The 19,222-nt window shown below is 41.5% G+C and overlaps 1 protein-coding gene across 1 annotated transcript in view; it reads right to left on the bottom strand.

Moving 5' to 3' along the window:
• The window catches only part of ttll11 (tubulin tyrosine ligase-like family, member 11), a 181,172-nt gene that overhangs the window by 108,571 nt on the left and 53,379 nt on the right, over positions 1–19,222 (bottom strand). The window contains exon 4 of the mRNA XM_072240034.1: positions 7,806–8,381. Coding sequence (XP_072096135.1) covers positions 7,806–8,381 — 576 coding nt within the window. The remainder of the gene's footprint in view (positions 1–7,805; positions 8,382–19,222) is intronic.

The raw sequence follows: 19,222 nt of genomic DNA, 5'->3' as shown, positions 1-19,222 counted from the left end.
CTTAGGCACATGTATCTAGCTAGGGTGCCTAAGACATTTTGAACAGTGCTGTGCTTGTCAATGTGCAGCGGAGAGCGAGTTTGTACATCTGGTGGGAACAAAGGTTGGTGGGAATGGCAAGGGTGAAGCACTGCCAGAGGGGTGTGGGACAGGTGACAGAGGAGTGCCAGGGCGGGAGTGCAGATGCACCCAGCCCTGAGACAACAGGCAAGTTCATTTGATTCCAAACAATTGGTTTATTGATCATTACAGGAAGCCTCTCTGGTGCTTTGTGTTCCCTCTCTACTTCCTTCCCCTTTTCCCAACCATGATTTCTCCTCTCCCTGCCCAATTCCCACTCTTAGTCCACAATACAGACCCATATCAGAATCCGGTTTATTAACATTCACATGTCATGATTTTTTTGTCACAGCAGTAATACATAAAATACATGCAATACATAAAATGACTATAGTGCTGCACAAGTCTTAAGCACCCTCGCTATATACAGCACATGTGCCTAAGACTTTTGCACAGTGCTGTAGAAATAAATAAATAAATAAATAAATAAATAAGCAATAAATAGGGAACATGAAATGATGAGTCCATTGGCTCAACTCTAGAGATGGATTGGAAAGTTCCCTTTTCAATATACGGTATATAAAAGCTTAATAAAAATGACAATGCTATATTTGATAACATCATTAATAAATAGCAAACACCAAACCTAATTGAACCATATAGTTCTAATTGTATCTAGTGTGTTCATGGTGGACTGCGTGAATGAATGTTGTGTGATACATGAGATGCCAGTCTATTGGGCTCCTTTACTCTGAATGGTTTCAAGTTCCTTGAATATTACTGGAAACACATCTAGGCATATAAAAGACAGTTCATCACATTCTTGACTTGTGCCTTCTAGCTAGTGGAAATGCTTGGGAGATCAGCTGGTAATTTAGCTAATGGAAGAATTTTTACTATGGGTGTGCATTTTTATATACATGGCTAGTCCAGTTGAGTTTGTGGTCAATGGAGTTTCCCCAGGATGTTGTTAGTGGGAAGCTTGATAATGGTAATGACATTGAATGAGAGTGGTAAGTATTTAGCCACTCTCTTTGAGAGGTATTGCCTTGCATGGATGAATATTACTTGCCATTTATCAGCCTATGCCTGAATGCTGTCCACCTTTGGCTCATGATGTTGTTCATTTTCTGTGGAATTGAGTGAACTTGAATATTACACAATCAACATAAAACACTCCTACTTCTATGGTGGAAGTAAGGTGACAGATGAAGCATCTAAAATGATTGGGAAATATACAGAAGAATTGCAAAGATACTATGACACTGACAAGAAGAGTTTTCATTAACATCGACCATTCATTGGTGTGGTACCATTCCTGCCACTAGAGTCTTTCTCCTTTGTTATCTATTTTTTCTCATTGCAAACTAAGATGCCCTAATACCATAATTGGATAAATGCTGCCTTAATATCAAATGCAATAGATTACACCTCACCTCTTGGAATGCAGCTTTATTGTACAGTACAGGTTATAATTGAGGTCTGGAGCCAAATATTCCTGGTGAAATGCAAATTGAGCAAAAGCAAGCTTTTATTGTTGAGTCAATTCTCTTTGACAGCAATATCAATGGAATTATTGCAGTCATCTGGATTCTGCATGAAAAGTGATCAGAATCAGGATGTAGTATCACAGCCAAGTACTCAAAGAGCACAGTTTTCTAAGGCTATCAATATTTCCTCCTGCATTCATTTTTTTGAATTTTTCGGTTTCTTTCCATCGGCGTTGAGAGAGGTGGGACTGCGCAGGCGTGTGACGTCGGGCAGTGAAGTGCAGAAGATTTAAAAGGACACAAATCCTGATTCTGGTTTAATTCAGAGAAGGAAGTCTGAGAATCGGAGCGGGAGTGCAGAGGAAGCCTTTTTCGAATTTTTTGGTTTTTTTCATCGGCGTTGAGAGAGGCGGGACTGCGCAGGCGTGTGATGTCAGGAAGTGAAGCGTGGAAGATTTAAAAGGAACACAGCCTTATACAGTGGGCAGCAGAGTGAAGGCTTAAGGGCTTTGGTTCAGCGGGCTTAGACGGAAACGGGCGAGATGAGGAAGGTTTGGTATTCATTTTTTGTTGTTATTTGAGGAGAGGGGGAAGTATGAGTATGACGGCAGCTTGTTGTTCTCAGTGCCGGATGTGGGAGGTCATGGAGTCTCCCAGCTTCCTGGACATCCACATCTGCGCCAGGTGCGTTGAGATGCAGCTACTAAGAGACCGCGTTAGGACACTGGAGCTGTAGCTCGATGACCTTCGTCTGGTCAGGGAGAGTGAGGAGTTGATAGAGAGGAGTTACAGGCAGGTGGTCACACCAGGGCCAAGGGAGGCAGACAAGTGGGTCACGGTTAGGAGGGGGAATAGGAAGAGTCAGGTAATAGAGAGTACACCTGTGGCTGTGACTGTGCCGCTTGACAATAAGTACTCCTGTTTGAGTACTGTTGGGGGGAGATAGCATACCTGGGGGAAGCAACACTGGCTGTGCCTCTGGCACAGAGTCCGGCCCTGTAGCTAAGAAGGGTAGGGAACGGAAGAGGAGGGCAGTAGTAATAGGGGACTCAATAGTTAGGGGGTCAGATAGACGATTCTGTGGACGCAGTCCGAAGACCCGGATGGTAGTTTGCCTCCCTGGTGTCAGGGTCCAGGATGTTTCTGATCACGTCCAAGAGATCCTGAAGTGGGAGGGAGAGGAGCCAGAGGTCGTGGTACATACAGGTACCAATGACATAGGTTGGAAAAGGGGAGAAGTCCTGAAAGAAGAATATAGGGAGTTAGGAAGGGAGTTGAGAAAAAGGACCGCAAAGGTAGTAATCTCGGGATTACTGCCTGTGCCACGCAACAGTGAGAGTAGGAATGTAATGAGATGTAGGATAAATGTGTGGCTGAGGGATTGGAGCAGGGGGCAGGGATTCAAGTTTTTGGATCATTGGGACCTCTATTGGTGCAGGTGTGACCTGTACAAAAAGGATGTGTTCCGCTTGAATCCTAGGGGGACCAATATCCTGGCGGGGAGATTTGTGAGGGCTACTGAGGTGACTTTAAACTAGAATGGTTGGGGGGAGGGAATCAAATTAAGGAGACTAGGAGAGGGGAGGTTGGTTCACAAATGGAGAAGGCAGGTAGGCGGTGTATGAGGGAGGATAGGTAGGGGACAGAGATTGGGAGCAATCAGACCAAAGATGTAGGGGAAAAGGAAGAAAAAGAAAACAAAGTTGTTTGCTCCATTAAGGATAAATAGAGAGGGGGAGGAGGAAAGTTTCTTAAATGCATCTATTTTAATGCTAGGAGCATTGTAAGAAAGGTGGATGAGCTTAGAGCATTGATTGATACCTGGAAATATGATGTTGTAGCTATTAGTGAAACGTGGTTGCAGGAGGGGTGTGATTGGCAACTAAATATTCCAGGACTTCGTTGCTTCAGGAGTGATAGAATAGGAGGGGCAAGAGGGGGAGGTTTTGCATTGCTTGTCAGAGAATATATAACAGCAGTGCTCTGGCAGGATAGATTAGTAGACCCGTCTAGGGAGGCTATTTGGGTGGAATTGAGGAATAGGAAAGGTGTTGTGACGCTCATAGGGGCATATTATAGACCACCTAATGGGGACCGAGAACTGGAGGAGCAAATTTGTAAGGAGATAGCAGATATTTGTAGTAAGCACAAGGTTGTGATTGTGGGAGATTTTAATTTTCCACACATAGACTGGGAAGCCCATTCTGTAAAAGGGCTGGATGGTTTGGAGTTGTCAAATGTGTGCAAGATAATATTTTGGAACAATACATAGAGGTACCAACTAGAGAAGGGGCAGTGTTGGATCTCCTGTTAGGGAATGAGATAAGGCAGGTGACGGAGGTATGTGTTGGGGAGCACTTCGGGTCCAGTGATCACAATACCATTAGTTTCAGTGTAATTATGGAGAAGGATAGGACTGGACCTAGGATTGAGATTTTTGATTGGAGAAAGGCTAACTTTGAGGAGATGCGAAAGGATTTAGAAGGAGTGGATTGGGACAATTTGTTTTAATGGGAAGGATGTAATAGAGAAATGGAGGTCATTTAAAAGTGAAATTTTGATGGTTCAGAATCTTTACGTTCCTGTTAGGTTGAAAGGAAAGGTTAAAAGTTTGAGAGAGCCGTAGTTTTCAAGGGATATTGGAAACTTGGTTCGGAAAAAGAGAGGGATCTTCAATAAATATAGGCAGCTTGGAGTTAATGAGGTGCTTGAGGAATATAAAGAATGTAAAAAGAACCTTAAGAAAGAAATTAGAAAAGCTAAAAGATACGAGGCTGCTTTGGCAAGTAAGGTGAAAATAAATCCAAAGGGTTTCTACAGTTATGTTAGTGGCAAAAGGATAGTTAGGGATAAAATTGGTCCCTTGGAGAATCAGAGTGGGTGGCTATGTGCAGAGCCAAAAGAGATGGGGGTGATTTTGAACAATTTCTTTTCTTCGGTATTCACTAAGGAGAAGGATATTGAATTGTGTAAGGTAAAGGAAACAAGAAGGGTAATTATGGAAAGTATGACAATTAAAGAAGAGGAAGTACTGGCGCTTTTAAGGAATATAAAAGTGGATAAGTCTCTGGGTCCGGACAAGATATTCCCTAGGACCTTGAGGGAAGTTAGTGTGGAAATAACAGGGGCTCTGACAGAAATATTTCAAATGTCATTAGAAACGGAGATGGCGCCAGAGAATTGGCGTATTGCTCATGTGGTTCCATTATTTAAAAAGGGTTCTAAGAGTAAACCTGGCAATTATTGGCCTGTGAGTTTGACGTCAGTGGTGGGTAAATTGATGGAAAGTATTCTTAGAGATGGTATATATAATTATCTGGATAGACAAGGTCTGATTAGGAACAGTCAACATGGATTTGTGCGTGGAAGGTCATGTTTGACAAATCTTATTGAATTTTTTGATGAGGTTACTAAGAAAGTTGACGAGGGTAAAGTGGTGGATGTTGTCTATATGGACTTCAGTAAGGCCTTTGACAAGGTTCCACACGGAAGGTTAGTTAGGAAGGTGCAATCGTTAGGCATTAATATGGAAGTAGTAAAATGGATTCAACAGTGGCTAGATGGGAGACGCCAGAGAGTAGTGGTGGATAACTGTGAGTCAGATTGGAAGACGGTGTGTAGCAGTGTGCCTCAGGGATTTGTACTGGGTCCAATGTTGTCATATATATTAATGATCTGGGTGATGGGGTGGTTAATTGGATGAGTAAGCATGCAGATGATACTAAGATAGGTGGCATTGTGGATGATGAAGTAGGTTTTCAAAGCTTGCAGAGAGATTTAGGCCAGTTAGAAGAGTGGGCTGAAAGATGGCAGATGGAGTTTAATGCTGAAAAATGTGAGGTGCTACATTTTGGTAGGACTAATCAAAATAGGACATACATGATAAGTGGTAGGGCATTGAAGAATGCTGTAGAACAGAGGGATCTAGGAATAACGGTGCATAGTTCCCTGAAGGTGGAATCTCATGTGGATAGGGTGGTGAAGAAAGCTTTTGGTATGCTGGCCTTTATTAATCAATTACTCAATCCATTGAGTATAGGAGTTGGGATGTAATGTTGAAATTGTATAAGGCATTGGTAAGGCCAAATCTGGAGTATTGTGTACAGTTCTGGTCACCGAATTATAGGAAAGATGTCAATAAAATTGAGAGAGTACAGAGGAGGTTTACTAAAATGTTGCCTGGGTTTCATCTCCTAAGTTACAGAGAAAGGTTGAACAAGTTAGGTCTTTATTCTTTGGAGCGTAGAAGGTTGAGAGGGGACTTGATAGAGGTGTTTAAAATTATGAGGGGGATTGATAGAGTTGACGTGGATAGGCCTTTTGAGGGGGATTGATAGAGTTGACGTGGATAGGCCTTTTCCATTGAGAATGGGGGAGATTCAAACAAGAGGACAGGAGTTGAGAGTTAAAGGGCAAAAGTTTAGGGGTAACATGAGGGGAAACTTCTTTACTCAGAGAATGGTAGCTGTGTGGAACGAGCTTCCAGCAGAAGTGGTTGAGGCAGATACAATGTTGTCGTTTAAAGTTAAATTGGATAGGTATATGGACAGGAAAGGAATAGAGGGTTATGGGCTGAATGCACGTCGGTGGGACTAGGTGAGAGCAGGTGTTCGGCACGGACTAGAAGGGCTGAGATGGCCTGTTTCCGTGCTGTAATTGTTATATGGTTATTAACTGGATACACAACAGACTTCCTTTGACTAGTAATTAAAGGCAGCCCTAATCTCTTATGGATACTTCTAGCAAAAGTGTGATGTAGCAATGATGAACTGCTATTGGGTGGAAATCTAATTTTATTTAGTTCATGAACAAAAATTTTAAATTTTTGTGCCTGGCTGAAGGTCAATATTTGGAAGAAAGGGGTGCAATCAATTTTTCCAGTGAGGGGAAATATTTCATTGAAAAGGAGTTTTAAAATAGGAAATGTGTCTCAATGAGTGCTCCATCACTGCCCAGCAAATACAAAGATCACCGCTTAGCATAGAGCCTTCTATCTTGTTGGACCTTCAGGTAAGATTCTTCTGCAGTCAAACTGAACTATGGAGATATTGGCAACATCAGGGATACCAATCTATTGGACTCCTATGTCCTGAATGGGATTTGAGTTCCTTGAATATCACTGGAGATACATCTCAGCATATGAAAGATAGTCCATCACATGATGGAAAGATGCAAAGGGACTTGGGAGTCCTTGTGTAGCACACTCTAAAGGTTAACTTGCAGGTCGAGTCGGTGGTGAGGAAGGCAAATGCCATGTTAGCATTCATTTCAAGACGTCTAGAATACAAGAGCAAGGATGTGATGCTGAGGTTTTATAAGGCACTGGTGAAGCCTCACCTTGAGTATTGTGAACAGTTTTAGGCCCTTCATCTTAGAAAAGATGTGCTGGCTCTGGAGAGGGTCCTGAGGTGCTTCACAAGGATGATTCCAGGAATGAAAGGGTTATCATATGATGAACGTTTGATGGCTCTGGGTCTGTACTCACTGGAGTTCAGAAGGATGTGGGGTGATCTCATTGAAACTTTTCAAATGTTGAAAGGCGTAGACAGAGTAGATGTGGAAAGGATGTTTCCCCATGGAGGGAGAGTCTAGGACAAGAGGGTACAGCTTCAGGATGGAGGGGCGCCCTTCCTAAACAGAGACGTGGAGAAATTTCTTTAGCCAAAGGGTGGTGAATTTGTGGAATTTGTTGCCACATGCGGCTGTGGAGGCCAGATTGTTGGGTGTATTTAAGGCAGAGATTGAAGGTTCTTGTTTGGACACAGTATCAAAGGTTACAGGGAGAAGGCCGGCAACTGGGGTTGAGGAGGAGAGAAAAAAAGGATCAGCCATGACTGAATGGCGGAGTAGACTTGATGGGCCAGATGGTCTAATTCTGCTCCTATGTCTTATGGTCTTATTCATGACTTGTGCCTTCTAGATGGCGGGAATGCTTGAAGATTACAGCAAGATTCTTTGCTTTGGATGTTCATTTGTAAATATATGATTAGTCCAGTTGAGTTTCTAGAAAATGGAGATCCCCAAGGAATATGATACTGTAAAAATTGGTTATGGTAATGCTATTGAATGACAATGGTATGTGCTTAGCTTCTCTTGTTGGAGATGACATTACCTTGTATGGGTAAATATTACTTGCTATATAGGGAAAAAAAACTTTAAAAAGACTATGTCATAGAAATAAACACATTAAATTAAACAAAATAATTTTTGAGCTAAAATATAATATTACTAGAATATGTAAAAGATTATACTAACCTGGAAACAAGTAGGCCCAGGCTTTCCTGGAGGAATATATATTTGATGGTAAACTTTTAATTCAGGAATCAGTGCAATAATAGACCTGATCACTAATGTAATAATATCTGACCATATTTTCTTCACATCATAGCCCCTGAGAGAGAGCTTAGCGAGAATACTTGAGAAAGTTCTTTTACTTCCTGTGTTTACATTGTCAGAATGGACAAATTTTCCACTATGGACATTCAGAGAATAGTTTGTTAAATGCATAAATACACGATGAAAATTTTTGCTGTTAGGCTCCTGGTAAGGCTCAGTACAGAACCTAGACAATCCATCTTTTGCTATGTAGATCTCCAAAGGATCAATTGATTTGAGTAAGACATATAATCTAATGTCAAATTTCAATCTGTCGATCAGAAATGGCTTGTTGATGTATTCTTGCACCACAGCTGGCTTGCTATGGAGGTTGCTCAACATTCGGATATCACTAGAATCCTTAATAAGGTAGATTCCATCACCTTGAGATCCTCCATCTGGCTTCACAATGAAGGTGGGTTTCCAAGAAGAATCATTTTCTTTTGACAAACGTACCTATGTGGCAAAATAGTTGAAATTAACATCACAAGGTTCATTTACTAATTATAGATTTTCAAATATCTATCAATGACTGAAGTTGTAAGCAGTGCAAATTTTAAAGATGCAAAGTTCCCAGTTTTCATTATGTGATGATGCTTATAGTTATTTCTATTATTTTCCTCAGTTTAAAGAAAACTAGATAGCTTTATTCTTAAAAGTGAAAGAGACATGAATCCCTACACTTATTCCCATTTCTGTGCTATCAGAGTATCTTCTAATAAATAGCTTATTAACAAGTTAGAGTTTCTTCTATTTTGAAATCAGGAAAACTAAAACCACTACTTTGGATATCACGCAACACACACAAAATGCTGGTGGAACGCAGCAGGCCAGGCAGCATCTGTAGGAAGAAGTACAGTCGACGTTTCGGGTCGAGACCCTTCATCAGGACTAACGGAAAAAAGAGATAGTAAGAGATTTGGAAGTGGGAGGGGGAGGGATGAAGCTAAGAACTGGGAAGTTGATTGGCAAAAGGTATACAAGGCTGGAGAAAGGGGAGTATCATAGGACGGAAGGCCTTGGAAGAAAGAAAGGGGGAGGGGAGCACCCGAGGAAGATGGAGAACAAGCAAGGAGTTATTGTGAGATCATATTTTGGTAAACATTTTCATCATCTATGGTTCTATAATCCAGAAATAAATTCATATGCAAAGCAAAAGGATATCAAAACTCAGACTGTTAAGCACAGTGTGTTCTTGTTGTGCACATTTGGATGTTTATCATATCATTTCATAGCACCAAAGAACATGTGTAAAATTGTATTGTTCAGACAGACTGTATATTTAAACGGGTCTTAACCAAAGACCTGAGGTTTTGCGAAAGAATTATTTAAAAGGGGTTTATTCTTACCTGGGTTTTTGCTGTAAAATAAATGGTAACCATCTTCTTCCTGATAGACCCTTCTATCTCATCTACCTCAAACACACAACCCTCACTGCTCATGCCCCATGACCAATACTAGTCTTCACTGTGACTTGTCCCTTACATTTGACAACTTCAGTCAGTACTATCTAGATGCTCCAATGAGAAGGCAGATCCTCACAGATTCTGTACTGTTAGTAGCAGCCCCTCATATGAAATAGTCCTTAGTAAAAATTGTGTCCAAAGACAGGGTAATGAAAGGATCATGCTCATTTGTAATTCCCTTACATGGCACCAATGCTAAAGGTTACATTGACTGTCGATGTTTATAAACGCTCAAGTTATGGATATTTATCTGAGGCTAACCCTTAATGATTTTGTCAAAGGAAAAAAATGATATTTGGCTTCTACAAAGGAATCTACAAAAATGAAAATAATTTTAAGAAGTTAATTGGTAAAATAATACATTCTGCATGCAACTCATGTTTCTATAATGTTGCTCACTGAATTGGAGATTCAAAAGAAAAATTTTTGCAGTGCGCTGGAAATTGAATCGTCCTTTACTAATAGTATCTAAAAACAGAACTTGTAAGCTACAAATAAAACTTAAATTTTCTTTTAACAATAACATCATGTGCTGGCAACAAACTATACTGGCAATAGTATATTCTTTGTTATCACTGAAACTTTAAGAATGCATAAATTGTACCAATCCATCTGCTTGTGGACATACAATGGAATATGACATTAGTTAACGTGGGGGAGAAACCCCAGAATATTAAAATATGGGCAGGATGACAAGAAACATGAGGATATCATGTTAGGCCTGCAAGCGTTGTCTGAATCCTTGAAAGAAAAAGACATACCCAGAGGGTTTATTCCTTCCGTTTACTCTACCATTGGACTCCACATGGTTACATTATCATAAGAGAAAGAGAAATGGTGCAATGGGGTATCCTGCACCAGGTTTGATCCAAAACTCTTGCAACACACACAAAATACTGGAGAACTCAGCAGACAACAGGAATTCTGCAGATGCTGGAAATTCAAGCAACACACATCAAAGTTGCTGGTGAACGCAGCAGGCCATGCAGCATCTCTAGGAAGAGGTGCAGTCGACGTTTCAGGCCAAGGCCCTTCATCAGGACTAACTGAAGGAAGAGTGAGTAAGGGATTTGAAAGTTGGAGGGGGAGGGGGAGATCCAAAATGATAGGAGAAGACAGGAGGGGGAGGGATGGAGCCAAGAGCTGGACAGGTGATAGGCAAAAGGGATAAGAGAGGATCATGGGACAGGAGGTCCGGGAAGAAAGACAAGGGGCGGGGGGGGGCCCAGAGGATGGGCAAGGGGTATATTCAGAGGGACAGAGGGAGAAAAAGGAGAGTGAGAAAAAGAATGTATGTATAAAAATAAGTAACAGATGGGGTACGAGGGGGAGGTGGGGCATTAGCGGAAGTTAGAGAAGTCGATGATCATGCCATCAGGTTGGAGGCTACCCAGACGGAATATAAGGTGTTGTTCCTCCAACCTGAGTGTGGCTTCATCTTTACAGTAGAGGAGGCCGTGGATAGACATGTCAGAATGGGAATGGGATGTGGAATTAAAATGTGTGGCCACTGGGAGATCCTGCTTTCTCTGGCGGACAGAGCGTAGATGTTCAGCAAAGCGGTCTCCCAGTCTGCGTCGGGTCTCGCCAATATATAAAAGCCCACATCGGGAGCACCAGACGCAGTATATCACCCCAGCCGACTCACAGGTGAAGTGTTGCCTCACCTGGAAGGACTGTTTGGGGCCCTGAATGGTGGTAAGGGAGGAAGTGTAAGGGCATGTGTAGCACTTGTTCCACTTACACAGATAAGTGCCAGGAGGGAGATCAGTGGGGAGGGGTGGGGGGGACGAATGGACAAGGGAGTTGTGTAGGGAGCAATCCCTGCGGAATGCAGAGGGGGGGGAGGGAAAGATGTGCTTAGTGGTGGGATCCCGTTGGAGGTGGCGGAAGTTACGGAGAATAATATGTTGGACCCGGAGGCTGGTGGGTGGTAGGTGAGGACCAGGGGAACCCTTTTCCTAGTGGGGTGGCAGGAGGATGGAGTGAGGGCAGATGTACGTGAAATGGGGGAGATGCGTTTAAGAGCAGAGTTACGTGAAATGGGGGAGATGCGTTTAAGAGCAAAGTTTACACATTTTAATTCCACACCCCATTCCCATTCTGACATGTCTATCCACGGCCTCCTCTACTGTAAAGATGAAGCCACACTCAGGTTGGAGGAACAACACCTTATATTCCGTCTGGGTAGCCTCCAACCTGATGGCATGAACATCGACTTCTCTAACTTCCGCTAATGCCCCACCTCCCCCTCGTACCCCATCTGTTACTTATTTTTATACATACATTCTTTCTCTCACTCTCCTTTTTCTCCCTCTGTCCCTCTGAATATACCCCTTGCCCATCCTCTGGGTCCCCCCCGCCCCTTGTATTTCTTCCCGGACCTCCTGTCCCATGATCCTCTCTTATCCCTTTTGCCTATCACCTGTCCAGTTCTTGGCTCCATCCCTCCCCCTCCTGTCTTCTCCTATCATTTTGGATCTCTCCCTCCCCCTCCAACTTTCAAATCCCTTACTCACTCTTCCTTCAGTTAGTCCTGATGAAGGGTCTCTGCCTGAAACGTCGACTGCACCTCTTCCTAGAGATGCTGCCAGAACTCACCAGACCAGCCTTGCTGAAGGGTCTCAGTTTGAAATGTTAACCGTACTCTTTTCCATCGATGCTGCCTGGCCTGCTGAGTTCCTCCAGCATTTTGTGTATATTGCTTGGATTTACAGCATATGCAGATTTTCTCATTTCCAAAACTCTTGATTTGATTGGGGAATTTGGGAATATTGCACAAGTATACTCGGGTTTTTCTGTTCACCTATGTCTTCCCTGTACCAAAACCTAATGTAATATGTCAGGTACATTCTATTAAACTCAGCAAATATGCCTAAAGGAGGTTGGAGGATAAGAGGTGGTCAATTCAAATTCTCGTAGTGATGCAATATACCCAACACTAATTCTAATTATCAATTTGGTTGCAGCTTATAGAAACCAGTAATTAATGCATTTGTCTAAAAATAGTCAGAACATTACAGCACAGAAACAGGCCCTTCAGCCCATATAGTGCATGCCGAATCATTAACCTACCTAGTCCTATCTACCTGCACCTGCACCCTTTATACCCTCTCATCCATGTCCCTATCCAAATTTAAATGTTGCACTGGCAGTTTGTTCCACATTCTCATTGCCCTCTTAGTGAAGAAAATACCCCTTATGGTCCACTTAAACATTTTGCCTTTTACTCTTAACCCATGATCTCTAGTTATAGTCTCAACCAACCTCGGTGGAATAAAAAGATCTTATTTACATCTTCCTTTTAGGTAGGTAGGTGACCAAAACTACTCACAATACTCTAAATTAAGCCTCACCAATGTATTATACAATTTTAACATAACATTCCAACTCCTTCACTCAGTACATTGATTTATGAAGGCCAATGTGCCAAAAACATTTTTTACGACCCTATCAACCTGTGATGTCTTTGGAGGTTGAATCTGTACTCCCAGATCCCTCTGTTCTACCCTACCTCTCACCATTGAAGATCTACCCTGGGTGCAACACCTCACAGATGTCTGCATTAAATTCCATCTGAATTTTTCAGCCCATTCTTTCAGATCCCCCTGCAAGCTTTGCTGTCCACTATACCCTAATTTTGGTGTCATCTGCAAATTTGTTGATCTAGTTTACCATATCATCATCCAAGTCATTGATATAGATGACAAACAGCAACAGACCCATTAGTCACAGGTTTCCAGTCTGACAGACAACCATCTACAACCACTCGCTGACTTCTTCCGTGATGCCAATTTGCTATCTAATCTTGAATGCCAAGCAAATGAACCTCCCATGCGGGAGGCCCTGTCAAAGGCCTTGCTTAAATCCACATAAACGGTATCCACTACTTTGCCTTCATCAACTTTCCTGGTAACTGCCTTGAAACACTGTAAGACTGGTTAAACATAACTTACCATGTGCAAAGTCATGTAGACTATCCTTGATCATTCCCTGTATACCCAAATACTTAATATTCCAGCCTCTTAGAATACTTTCCAATAACTTTCTCACTACTGATGTCAGGCTCACCAGCCTATAATTTCCTGGCTTATTCTTAAAAGTTTTTCTTAAACAACAGAACAACATTAGCTATCCTCCAAACCTCTGGCACTTCACCTATGGCTAAGGATGTTTTAAATATCTCTGCTAGGGCCCATACAACTTCTGCACCAGCCTCCCACAGGGTCCAAGGGAACACCTTCTCAGGCCCTGGGGATTTATCCAGGCTAATTTGCCTCAAAACAGCAAACACCAGCTCCTCTGTAATCTGTATAGGGTCTATAACCTCGCTGCAGCATTGCCTGACGCTTATAGACTCTGCGTCCACCTCCCAAGTAAATACAGATGCAAACGATCTCTCCCATGTCTTTTGGGCTCTGCACATAGATTATTACTCTGACCTTCCAGAGGGCCAATTTTGTCTCTTGCTGTTCTTTTGCTCTCAATATATTTGTAGAATCCCCTTAGGTTTATCTGTATTAAGACTATAAGACATAAGATCAGAACTAGGCCATTCAGCCCATCGAGTCTGCTCCACCATTTCATCATGGCTGATCCCAGATCCTACTCAACCCTATATAGCTGCCTTCTTGCCATATCCTTTGATGTCCTGACCAATCAGAAAATGATCCAACTTCTGCCTTAAGTATACCCATGGACTTGGCCTCCGCCACATCCAGAAATTCACTACTCTCTGGCAAAAAAAATCCACATTTCCTCTGTTCTAAAAGGACGCCCCTCAATTTTGCAGCTGTGCCCTCTAGTTCTGGATACCACCATAGGAAACATCCTCTCCACATCCACCCTATCTAGTCCTTTCAACATTCAGTACATTTCAATGAGCTAACTGGTAAAACGATACATTTGGTAGGTTTCAAGGAGATCTTATTCCCCTTGAAGTAAATGCCAACATGTTTTGCCTTTTTTTAAAACCACAGATTCAACCTGTAAATTAACCTTCTGGGAGTCTTGCGTGAGGACTCCCAAGTCCCTCTGCACCTCTGATGTTTGAACTTCCTCTCCATTTAAATAACAATCTGCACTTTTGTTCCTTATACCAAAATGCATCATCATACATTTCCCAACACTGTATTCCATCTGCCACTTTTTTTGCTCATTCTTCCAATTTGTCTAAGTCCTGCTGCAATCACATTGTTTCCTCAGTACTACCTACCCCTCCACCTATCTTTGTATCATTTAACCCGGAAAGTAATAGTTTTTATTTGAAAATAGGTCTATTACTTATGCAATTTAATGAAACACACAAATTTATCAGTAACATTGAATTTTTTGGAAAATGAATGTTTGGAAATCCAAAATTTATAAAAGAAATCAAGGGTGCCTAAGACTTTTGCACAGTTCTGTATAATCTTTACTATCTTGAAGGCAAGCATATCTGAAAACATCGAACAATAATGGTAGTAATGGTCAAGTTTATCTTTGATGGAAACTGAAAGAAATACTGGCAGAATATTAGAAGCTTCCAGCTTCTCAACTTTTAGAATCATAATAAATCTTTTACATCCATGTGAAAGTAGAGAAATACAAAGATTTTAAAAAGCTGGATGAATACAATGTCGTCACATCATTCTATTCCCAGTCACTGGAAAGATAAAGGGAAGCGTGGTTGACTGTGCTACCAATGGACATCTGCTCACTAATTACTGGCTCTCAAAAGCTCTTTTTTATTTCACCCATCCTCTGTCCAAAGACAGTCAGAATAGCTGATTTCCAACGGTGAGGTGGGAGTGACTGCCCTTGAGGTCATTTGAATGTGTGGAATTAAGAAACTGAAATCACTTGGAATCTAGGGGAATATCTCTCCACTAGTTCATCTTATTCAAAGAAGATAATTATGATTACCGGAGATCAATCATTTCAGGAACCCCAAAATATTGTTGCAGAGTTTCAGATTTGTGCCTTAGATCCAACCTTCTTAGCTGCATCAATGACTTCTATTTGAGGATTGCAGGGTGGCTAATATAACCCCGCTTTTTAAAAAAGGAGGGAGGGAAACCGGGGAATTATAGACTGGTTAGCCTAACATCAGTGGTGGGGAAAATGCTAGAGTCAGTTATCAAAGATGTGATAACAGCACATTTGGAAAGCGGTGAAATCATCGGACAAAGTCAGCATGGATTTGTGAAAGGAAAATCATGTCTGACGAATCTCATAGAATTTTTTGAGGATGTAACTAGTAGAGTGGATATGGGAGAACCAGTGGATGTGGTATATTTGGATTCTCAAAAGGCTTTTGACAAGGTCCCACACAGGAGATTAGTGTGCAAACTTAAAGCACACGGTATTGGGGGTAAGGTATTGATGTGGATAGAGAGTTGGTTGGCAGACAGGAGGCAAAGAGTGGGAATAAAAGGGACCTTTTCAGAATGGCAGGCAGTGACTAGTGGAGTACTGCAAGGCTCAGTGCTGGGACCCCAGTTGTTTACAATCTATATTAATGACTTAGATGAGGGAATTAAATGCAGTCATCTCCAAGTATGCGGATGACACAAAGCTGGGCGGCAATGTTAGCTGTGAGGAGGATGCTAAGAGGATGCAGGGTGACTTGGATAGGTTAGGTGAGTGGGCAAATTCATGGCAGATGCAATTTAATGTGGATAAATGTGAGGTTATCCACTTTGGAGGCAAAAACAGGAAAACAGATTATTATTTGAATGGTGGCCGATTAGGAAAAGGAGAGGTGCAACGAGACCTGGGTGTCATTATACACCAGTCATTGAAAGTTGGCATGCAGGTACAGCAGGCGGTGAAAAAGGCGAATGGTATGCTGGCATTCATAGCAAGAGGATTCGAGTACAGGACCTGGAAGGTGCTACTGCAGTTGTACAAGGCCTTGGTGAGACCACACCTGGAGTATTGTGCGCAGTTTTGGTGCCCTAATCTGAGGAAAGACATTGTTGCTACAGGGGGAATACAAAGAAGGTTCACCAGATTGATTCCTGGGATGGCAGGGCTTTAATATGAGGAAAGGCTGGATCGACTAGGCTTATACTCATTGGAATTTAGAAGATTAAGGGGGGATCTTATTGAAACGTATAAAATCCTAAAGGGATTGGACAGGCTAGATGCAGGAAGATTATTCCCGATGTTGGGGAAGTTCAGAACGAGGGGTCACAGTTTGAGGATAAAGGGGAAGCCTTTTAGGACCCAGATGAGGAAAAACTTCTTCACACAGAGAGTGGTGAATCTGTGGAATTCTCTGCCACAGGAAACAGTTGAGGCCAGTTCATTGGCTATATTTAAGAGGGAGTTAGATATGGCCCTTGTGGCTAAAGGGATCAGAGGGTATGGAGGGAAGGCCGGTACAGGGTTCTGAATTGGATGATCAGCCATGATCATACTGAATGGTGGTGCAGGCTCGAAGGGCCGAATGGCCTACTCCTGCACCTATTTTCTATGTTTCTATGTTCAGATCAGATTGGAACTATTTGCACATAATTTGGAAGTGTTCAATTTGATATGCAACTCTTTAAAAAATGAAACACCTTCAGTCTGCTCACTGTAAAATGTCAGTCACATTCAAGCTGAGCTGAACAGTGGCAAGAAATAATTAATGCCATTATATGTCAGGTAATAACCATCTTCAAATGACTACTTCTCATTGATCTAGGGACCATAATGATTAGAATCTACGGTGAACTAAATAAATTCTGTGGTATTACCAATAAACTAAATTACTGCAGCTCCTAAGTTGGGGATCCTGTAGTGACTGAATTCTAAAACTATGCCCTAAAACTATTCTATGCCCTTAAAACTTCTCACCAAGGCATGTTCAAATGCATGATGGAATACTTTCCACTTGCATATTTTAATGCAATTACAGCAAAACAGTCAAAGACAACTTATCAAATGCCAAGAAATGCAGCCTACTTGATTCATAATCCATCTGGCACCATCACATTCATTTCCTCCACTACCTGTGCACTATATCTGCAAATGTACCATATGCAAAATGAACGAGGGCTACTTTAAAGTTACCTCAACTGTTAAGAGCATCAGGTGCAAGGAAAGACCTGCACCTTTAGATCCCTTTCCAAATCACATAACACTGGAACTCTTTGCCCCAAGCACCATGGGCGTATCTGCATTTGCACATTAACACTTATTCCTGTCTTGAGGAGATAGCGATATGTACTATATGCAGTACACTTACACTATAAGATGGGCACCAAATAGTCCATGAGATTTCTCTATACCCAAGTAATTAGGACAGCCCCCGGTCTGAGTTTCACCCACTTCTCTCCCAAGACAGCCTCTCATCTAAAGGCTAGCCATTTTTCTTACTGCACTTGCCAGGAACTTTGTACCCTGTATGCTATGCTTCCACCAGAAAATCACCTTCACATTGTTCATATTGGTTCAGGAGGAATCAGGCCTGTAAGTTCCAGTGGCTGAAGTCTTAAAGAACCCAAGCTTCATTTTTGTAGACCACATGCCCAACTCTTCATGGATTACCACCAGTGTTAAACATCAGACCAGGATTCTCATATTTCCAAAATGTAGACATACACTGACGATTATAAACCCTTCGCTTCGATAAGTTTAATATATGATAAATACTTACATAATACAGCGTAGGTGTATCATGTGTTTACTGAAATTGCTCACATCTACAATGCTAGGAAATGTTGCATTTTTTATTGCAGTTTTTACATTTACCAAATGTAGCAGCACAAAAATAATACAATAGAATCTGGCTGATACAATACTTAATGACAACTCATAATATATTTAAGATTATATGCTAAAGCTGCACTGAGACACAGCATACAGCAAGACTTTGTAATGGTTGAGATTCTAACAACTAATACATTTATAGAAGTTTCAGGCAAAATTTTCAAGATATTCTGCCTTTGTGGCTTATCTTTTAAGAGAACATTGAATTTATATCCATTCAAAGTTCAAAGTAAATTTATATCACCATATTGTTTCTTACAAGCATACTCATAAATCCAAGAAACATAATAGAATCAATGAAAGACCACACCCATTAGGATGGACAAACAATTAACGTGCAAGACAACAGACTATGCAAATATAAAGAAAAAAGGAAATAATAATAAATAAATAAGCAATAAATATTCAGAACATGAGATGAAGAGTCTTTGAAATTCAATCCATTGGTTGTGAGAATAGCTCAATGATGGGGCAAGTGAAGTTTATCCCTACTAGTTCAAGACCCTGATGGTTGGGAGGTAATAACTGTTACCCCCCAACTACTTAAAGGCACTGGTGTTTCCATACCAAGCCATGATGTGTCCAATCAATATACTTTCCACCACACATCTATAAAAGTTTGTCAAATGTTTAGATGTTACGCCAAATCCTTGCATACTTCTAAAGAAGCAGAGGCACTGCTGTGCTTTCTTTGTACTGTATTACGCATACTGAACTGTGATTTTTATGCATACTGTGCATACCGAACTGCATACCAATCCAGATAGGGTGGTTTCTATGGTGTGTCTATATTTTTAAAATTGCTAAGTATCAAAGGGGTGTGTCAAATATCTTTAGCCTTGTAGAGGTGCTGATATGCTTTCTTGGCCATGACATCAATGTTGCTGAAGAAGGACAGGTTATTGATGACGTTCATTCCTAAGAACTTGAAGCTTTCTCAACCCTTTTAGCATAAAAGTTTCTTCTCTCAGAGGATTGTAAATCTCTAGAATTCTCTGCCATTGAATGTGGTGGTGCTCAGATCACTAAAAATAATTAGGGTGGAGGTGAACAAATATTTGAAAGCTCAAGAAATTGGGGCTTACGAGAACT

This window comes from Mobula birostris, chromosome 22 (assembly GCF_030028105.1).
Source record: "Mobula birostris isolate sMobBir1 chromosome 22, sMobBir1.hap1, whole genome shotgun sequence".
NCBI lineage: Eukaryota > Metazoa > Chordata > Chondrichthyes > Myliobatiformes > Myliobatidae > Mobula > Mobula birostris.
This window is presented reverse-complemented; position numbering and strand designations above follow the sequence as displayed.